General features: G+C 39.5%; 1 protein-coding gene across 1 annotated transcript; it reads right to left on the reverse strand.

Annotated features, from left to right (window-relative positions):
* Window positions 1-3,852: 3,852 nt before the first annotated feature.
* Window positions 3,853-8,433, reverse strand: jpt2 (Jupiter microtubule associated homolog 2). Its single transcript, XM_084370953.1, has 5 exons — window positions 8,242-8,433; window positions 7,224-7,375; window positions 6,747-6,898; window positions 5,463-5,499; window positions 3,853-5,279 (listed from the first exon to the last, which is right to left on the reverse strand). Exons 1-5 carry the CDS (start codon window positions 8,295-8,297, stop codon window positions 5,029-5,031), a joined length of 648 nt encoding a protein of 215 aa, XP_084227079.1. The 5' UTR covers window positions 8,298-8,433; the 3' UTR covers window positions 3,853-5,028.
* Window positions 8,434-8,504: the final 71 nt, after the last annotated feature.

The following is an 8,504-nucleotide window of genomic DNA, read 5'->3' on the forward strand; positions in this document are numbered from 1 at the left end:
AGGTCACACACGTTTAAAATAATAGTTTGATGTTGAGTCTTATAGACACTATAATTATTTTTAAATAATAAAGAAATTCAAATATGTATGCTATCAACGCACATCATAAATACTGCACTTATCAACAAACTTACACACACACACAAACACACACACTCATATTAAGCCTCACTGTGTCTCTTATCTGGTCTCTTGGAGCTATTTGATCTCTATCAGCACGTTCTCCACCTCCTTGCCCATTCTTGAAAAAGCCACATTCACGTCTCTTTTACTCATCACGTACAATACACAACATCAATTAATCAATAAACCCATTGTTCAATGCATTTCTGTGGAAACTCTGCCCTTCAGACCAGCCAAAGTGCACTAAGTGCCTGATGGGAAACCAGGTAAAACACAGATCTTACATACAGTTACTTAGTCTAATTGCTAAGAGCTCAAAGACTTTGGCATCATCAGTATCATCCTTTCCTACATCCCAGGTTCAAATTCCTAGTTAACTGGTTTGGGATTTTATGTACCGACTTCATATAGTACTTATACCCATATGATTTCTAATTGGCTCAGTCAGTTCTTCTATAATCTGCTGTATGCAAAAATATGGTGATATGCTGAAGCCACATAAAGCTGAAGAGACTAGAACATCTCCTTTGTCAGAGCAGTAATCATATTATTGTTGTAATTTAAAAGGTACTGAAGCCAAATTTCCCCAGTAAAACCACTAAAAGTTTCACTGGACACCCCCCAAAATAAAAACAAGCAAGCAAACAAACAAAACGTACATTTCAGCTTTTTTTCTTGTTAAATGTATTCATCTCCCTCAATGGACATGACACGTGTTCTCCATGGACGCTGGAGCCCTGTCTTTTGTACTTTGGTTTATAAAGCCACCGGCTTGCCAATAGTTTTATTTTGGAAGTCAAAAACGGAAGTTGTAGCTTTTCCTATACTTTGTTAGTATCCCACTTGACCTGAGTCCGCAGCAGGACCTGATGCTAGAATTTAATAATAATGACAAAGCACTCTCTAAAAATGAAACAAAATGCTGCACACTCCTTCAGTAATCATACATGACTACAATTTATAAAAACTTATTGACTGATTATTTTATTTTTTACATGTTGAAATGTGTTTTAATAAACACCTGACAGAATAGAAGCACCAAAATCACTTCTGTTTAACAAGCACCTGCAGGAGCAGCTTACATCCTCTGAACACTGGCAAAGAAATCCATTTTCCATGTTTTATGTTACAAAGTTTTTTTTCAAGGGATTGGTGTTCTGATCTGTACAGTCTTTTTTTTAATATGCACTATCCACACCTTGTTTAAAGGAACAGTTCTGTCCCTTAAAAGGTCACCAGTCAGTTTGGTTCTTGCAGTGAAAAATGACAAAACTGCAGCTAAGGAGGGAGAATCAGCCATCATGATTCAGGAGGCTGCAAAAGTCATCAAGTACCTTAAAATAATTATTAAACCAACTGATATAATCTTTTACTAACCACGGTGATATGATCAGGAATAGTAAGAGGGCTGGTAAGAAACATGCAGAGGGCAAACATCTCTTGAATGAGTTTTTTCCCCCTACTTTGATACAATTATATGTATATATTATAAGTCTTTTATCAGGTACTTGCAGGAAATTCCCTCAACTCTGCAACATAGATAAACACAGCTGCAAAAATCTTCTTGCAGTGGACAATCCTGATTAGCATAAAGGGGAGGAATATCTCCAACATTATTATATATATTTGTTAGTTTGGCAAGTAAAAGGATTTGCAAATGCAGACTGTGGTTTCCCGTAAAAGGTAAACATATGAGAATTTATGTTTGTCAAGACTGATGGCTTAAACATAAAAGGTTACAGCCCCAAGACCCCACAGATAGGACATTATACAGCGTATGAGTATCAGTCCCAGACAATAAAGGTTGAGAGCAAACATCTTTCACTTGAACTCTCTTTCAGTCAGACAAGTGTAGCTTGGGCTATTGTTTCCTGTGGAGAGGATTAACAATGGAGACAAAAACTGGCCAATGAAGCATAAAAACTGGGCAGATAAAGGAACCACAGTGCCAAAGCCAAACTCATCTTAACTACCCTGAATTTAACAGCTATTTCAAATGGCAGCAAGAAATTAAGATAACTGAAGTGAGACCAACATATAATGGATGAATTGCAAGCAAAATGTTTAAATCTACCATAATGAATATCAAGTAGGCTACATATCCAAATGTCAGTGGGACTTCTTTTATCAGCTTAAAGCTTCAGTCGTCCTTCTGATTTCCTTCAGTAGGTGGCAGTAAAATACTGTCAATAATCACATTTCACACCATTCCTAGATTTTCTTCAGACTCACAGCAGAAGATGGGTGGTCCTTTTCAAAGTCCTCTCCTGGTTTTCGGTTTAGGCCTGCTGCTTGGTACTGTACCAAAATGGACAAAGAAGACATGCATGAATGTGGATAGACCTGGTTTGAGTTGTGAAACACAAATAAGATCCTGTTTTCTTTGCATGTAGAATATAAAATATCTTGTATACCTTAAGATATGTTTCTTTGTTTGTGATTGTTTGGTTCTTAACTAAACATCTTATTTAAAACATTCATTATTCCCCACTTAATAAGTCACAATTAACAGAAAAAACTGTTAATATAGTATACAGAATAAGAGTCCCGACTCACTGTTGTAACTTAGATTTCCCACCTCCTGTCCTGCATTTATCCTACCAATGAGTGACAGGATGCTCGACATTAAGGTGGCGCAAATGTGATACAAACATCTTTAGCTTTTAGTGTAATGAGGAGTAAAACAATCTCGGCAAGCTCACAGCATCGCTCCACTGACCTCCATTAGACAAGAGGTCTGCCTAATCGGCCAGAAGAAAACGTCTGTGTGAGTGTAGTATTGATCACATGCCCCATGTTATGGTCGAAGAGGCACCATATGCCATTCTGTACCATCATTTGCAGTCAATGGTCACATGAAGAATTTGCTTTAATATCACATGTACATTCACATTAGTCATGGTTGAGGAGTGTCTATACCGTTCCTCAAACCTTATACATTGTTCCTCAAGACAAACATGAGCTGTAAAGTCAAGCTGCATGTGAAAGAGGCTTTGGTTACTCAACATGCTGCACATAATGGTCAGTCAGTACTCATTCTACACCAATGACAAGTCATTCTTACCCACAATTGGAAGCACAGCAGGACACTCAGCATGAAATTTTAATTTTATGGCTGCCATTATGTACAGAGGTATGAGCTCTCAAATAAGCAAAGCCATTTAGCTCAGTCCTACCTGATGTCTGAGTTCTCGTTTATGTGAAACACATGCTTAAATATCGTGCTTTTTCCCGTTAAATGTTTATCAAAACTTAAATGTAAAATAAAGACACCACGTTTTGTTCACCACGCTTCCTAGTATCATGAATAGGACTCCTACCCATCTGTGTCTGTCTATAGTCTACTGCTGCTTAAAAGAGAAAATGAAAAACAGTACCACAGATTCCAATGTGTAGCTGCAAAGTTAACAAAATTTTAGGCATAGCGTGGCCATTTTGTCTCTATAACAAGCAGCTTGCTCAGAATGCTGCCAAAGGGCAATTGTGGACAAAAGCATCAGTGTCAGTGATTCAAGAGTTACAAAGTAATTCTGGAGCAGACAAGACTCAGTTTGTATGTCACATTTACACTGATCCAAACAAATATTTAACAAGTATGAGTGGTATTTCCATTTATGGAAAGCAAATTCACTTACACAGCCCTTCTAATATGTGATTATTGAATCTCAAATAAAATAAGCAAAAGTGTCCTGTGTGTCTGGAAAGTAAACAAAATGAGAAAACTCTAAATGCAAAACAACAGTTTTATTGCAATACACAGGATTTCTTTCTTCTGCTGTGCTCATTGCCTGCCAGGCACATCAACACACGGGGGGACAGGCTGGCACCAGAATAACATTAATGTGCGTCATTAAGTGGGTGAAAGAGTGATTATCAATGAGCCCACCTGGACTCAGGCAGGCCACACGCTTGTCCAGAGTTCACTTGTCTTCAGCCGTTTTAATTTAAAACATAAACAAAGGCCTGACCCAAGCAAAAAAAAAGGCATGTTCATAAAGCAAGCAATGAGAACAAAGCAGAAAAGGACCTGCACAATACAATCGCATAAAATCAAAATGGAATTTTTTTAAGGAAGCAGATACATTTTGAAGTAAACAACTGTATTCATCTTTGTTTTTAAAGTCAATTTTTGGCATCTAGAGAAAGAAACCATGAAGGAAGAATTCATGAGAAGGCAAGAAAGATGAATAAGGCTTCTGATCATACAGTCATTACTTACTGTCTAACAAATGTATTATTTTGAAAAATGGCCAAACAAAAAGGTCTCATGTAATCATCCATTAGGATCTGGCACTAGTGGAACTCCCTGAAACGTTTTACATATTACACTGGTGAGAAGATTTTATTCACCCCCTCCAGACTGAGCGCCTACACACTAAGGTTTAAAACAATCACCCTGAAATGTATGTCTGCCACAAATTCTTACACCAAGATTGTAATTTCACCAAATAATTTGAATCTAGGACTGTTTGATGCTGAACAATGTACAATCACTCTAATGTCTTAACCATTCTTGAGATGCAAAAACATTTTCCAAAATAACTGTGCCTTAAACAAAACTACATTATCACATGCTTAAAAAGAAAAACAGTGAAAACAGTAACCGCAATATTGGGATTGAACAGTGTCACATTCAAAGTGATTGGTTTGTGATTGTATGATTGCAGGTTTCATTGAAGAAATGGACAAGAAAAGCAAGAAAAGGGGCTGAAAGTGCAAGAAGTTGAGGACAACATATGTGACCAGGAGTTTGATGTGAACAACAAAAGAAATCCTGGTCTGCGTTTAGATGTACAGGTGAAGTAACCGTGGGAAGAGGGGTGTTGGAATGACAGAAGATTGACAGAAGAGCAGACAAGAGGTGTGTGGACACAGACAGGGAGGAGGAGTGGTGTGTTCAGCTCATCAGTAGAATATCACACTGGACTTTCCTCCAGGGGGGTTGAGGACCCTATTGTGAGAACGAGGCCTGGGTCCCAGATGAGGCTCATGTTTCTTCAGGTCAGCAGTCTCATCTCTCTGATCAGGAGGCGAGGAAGGAGAGGGCTCAGGCACTGGAGGGGCCGAGACCGCAGCGGGCTCTTCCTTGGCTGGCATGGGAGCTGGGGGGGCAGCTTCCTCCTTCACCTCAGGTTGGCTGATTTTGGGTTCAGGTGCTTGGAGAGGAAAAAGAAAAGATATTACAAAAAGGGGAAAACTGTATCCAACAGGTGCAAAACTCAAAATGTAGCAGTGAGTAGAATATACTCAATATGACTCAATATAAAGAAAATCTAAAAAAAAAAAAAAAAAAAAAAAAGGAGCTCACATGGACTTTTTCCTTAATAGCACAGACTCACCTGGTGGTTCAGGCTCAGGTCCCACACTTAGATTGTCCTGTAAGAAATTAAAGATAAGAGGTTTCTCACTGTGCAATCAATAAAAATGACAAAACAGGTTTTCTTCTTAGTGCTACTTGAAGAAGGCCAAAGCAGATGCTCAAAATAGTGCATCTTCCATGTTCATATCAAAGGCTTCTTGAAGTGAAAGTATTTCTGTCTTATTTGCATTGTCAGGCTACTCGCCTTGTCCACGTCTCTGACTTTACCTAGCTAAATAAAGGGAACTAATGTTTAAAATCAATACACCCAATAATATGGCTCAACACAACATTTTCCTCTATAATCAGACACTGTTTTATCACATGTGCTCTGTGTAAAGGATCAAACGAGTCATTGATAGCAAGTGACCATTACACATGCTGTGAGTTTGCAGCTTCAAAATCTCCCTTTGATGCAGATTAATTCAGTTTAACAAAGAAAATGTACTATTTTCTTATCTAAATGGAGATAATTCACTTTTTTTGTTGCAATTAATAAAGCTTATTTTAGTTTTCTGCCTGAACACAGGATACTATGGCCAGGGATAGCAACTTCTCTTATGTCATACCACCAGGCTTTGCAATGGTCTAGGGTAACAGACCAACATCATTTGAGCTTCTGTGATGAGATATTGATTATTAATACTGTTGATATTGGTAAGATTCCCACAATCTGCCAACAACTAGAGCCTTCCAAATAACACAATCACAGTAACATAACGTAAAAAGCCTTTCCAAAATTTTTATAACATTCATCTTTCCCAGACATGATAAACCTCTTAGTTTGTTTACATGCCCTTTAAGTAAACAGCTGTGTGGAATATTAACACTATCACCAACCTCAGCACATTTAGAGAAAACTGTTGAATTATCTGATCGTTCCCTGGAATTTATTTGTGTCACTACTGAGCTTGATGCAACAGAATCAGCAGTCCACAGCTCACAATGCTTTGGTTGCACTATTGACCTGTGGAGAAGACCAATTGATACGCTATGGCATGTGACACAGTGGCTGGTTTCTTTGAGTCTTACAGGATAAAATGAGGATCAAGTAGTAACTGGCGATGAGGCAACTAGCAGACTTTTGGACCCTTACTACCAAGTGGAAAGAAGAAAATATGTTTTTAATTAGGGGTTGACAATTGCTTTATAAGCTTACTAGCTGGTGTGTTTATTGTCAAGAGCCAGTGGTGATGAGAAATAAACAAAAAAGTAAAACATGTCCAAGTAAAGTCAAGGCAGAGTATTCAGATGCATGGCCTACCTTTGGTTTATTTGGGTGGCCTCGACTTGGGCTTTGGCCAGGTGCACTTTCTGCAGACCCAAAAATGTTGCTGGTCAGTCCACCTGGAGGCATGGTTCTCTGTGCTTGAGTTGGAGGTGCAGGCTCCCCAAATATTCCACTTGTCCTCCCACCTACATGAAGGGTTACAGAGATGTATGTTAAGCTTTGCTGCATAGCCACAGTGCCACAATGACATTCATCCCAGTCACATTTAGTTTCTAAGGCAGTCAGGGTGACCCAGCAGTTTCCATTTGTCAACACTAGAAAACATACTTGCCTCTACCACCCACTCCACAAAATCTAGAGGTGGATTACATTCAGGGGCATAGAAGAGTCAGTGTTTATACTGGAATTATCACATGAAGGTAACAGTTTTCACACCTTGGACATTGACAGATGCTTCAAATGGTCTGCCTATGCACATACAGAACATTAGCGCTGGGAGTTTGGTCTGACCTGGTGGATTGGAGCGTTTGGGTACAGTCTCGGCCTGCTCTGGTGGAGCAAAAACTTTAGAGGCCATCTTATGAGGTCTTCTCGATGCTGCAGAATCCTCTTCATAGCCACCGAACAGATTACTGGAGCCACCTCCAGGAGGCTGCAACACCCTGCAGAATAATTATGAAAAAATATAGCACCACTTGAACAGGATCCTATCCAACTAATTTATCCAAGTCTTGTTTAGATCAATTATCTTGTGCAAGTGTGACTTTTTATTCCATGCCATATTCAAGAGTGACACTAATGTTTTCACGATGTCTTTGAGTCATGGAGGCTAATGTTTACTGATTACAGAAAGATGTCATATTTTTTGCACTCAGACACACAAAGAGGACAAGTCGAATACAAAAGATAACATGGCTATAAATATGTTACAGTACAGACGACAGCTTAACCCAGCGCAGCTAAATAACAGGTTATTTGATTACACACTGGCAATGGCGCCATACGTCTGAGAAGTCTTTAGCTTGTTAAGACGACGTTATACTTTCCCACGTTACTAAGAACCGCAGCGTACGTAAACTCGACTATTTTGAACCAAGAACTGACGCTTTCGAGTGCGGAAGCTGAACCTCCTTCAACAAGAACAATGTGGTCACAACGCCGATGTTGGCGAGTACAAAGAACAGCAGCCTGAAGTGGCTTTCACACTTCCGCAGGCGCAGCAAGACAGACAACGCCTGGTCTGTTAGCTTAAAAGCTAATTCTTGACTCTTAAGTTTGCTAACGCAAGACAACTCAAACCAAGCTAGCTCAAGATGAACGACCACACAGATATTTGGCTCAACTTAGTCATAACATCGCGGCTGTTGATGTTAAGTTTAAAGGCGATAGCAAAAAAGTGAAGCTTCGAACAGCTATCACATAACCTACATATAACTGACTAGCTGACCGGCCGACTACTACACTCAAAATAAGACACTAGGCCATTTCTTTCACAGACAACAATGCTACACGGCTATATATTATTCACCTTGAGCTTGGTTTTGAACCAGTCTCCAACCCCTGAAACATGTTCGTCGAAGTCATAGTGGTTTTATTTTGAGCCTTCAAGTTTCCGAAGACAACTTCGTCAATTTGCCAACTGGACGACCAGCAAGTTCCCCTATCTGCGTGTGCCCAACCAAACTCCGGAGTGAAGAATTTCAGTCCACCCAACTGTGACACAGAGGAATATAACTGGTTCACTGCCAAGCTGCCGAGAGGTGTGGGTGCGCTCGTTTCACTTCACGCGGC

The sequence above is a fragment of the Pagrus pagrus genome (genome assembly GCF_965226575.1).
Source record: "Pagrus pagrus genome assembly, chromosome: 13".
In the NCBI taxonomy this organism is placed as follows: domain Eukaryota; kingdom Metazoa; phylum Chordata; class Actinopteri; order Spariformes; family Sparidae; genus Pagrus; species Pagrus pagrus.

Bases quoted from the DNA above. Each gene is read 5' to 3' on its own strand.
- jpt2 (XM_084370953.1), bottom strand. From the start codon at position 8,297: ATGACTTCGACGAACATGTTTCAGGGGTTGGAGACTGGTTCAAAACCA. The intron at 6,899-7,223 runs GTCAGACCAAAC...CCCTTCATGTAG, and splicing joins CAAACGCTCCAATCCACCAG to GTGGGAGGACAAGTGGAATA. The intron at 5,280-5,462 runs GTGAGTCTGTGC...TTCCTCTCCAAG, and splicing joins ACCTGAGCCTGAACCACCAG to CACCTGAACCCAAAATCAGC.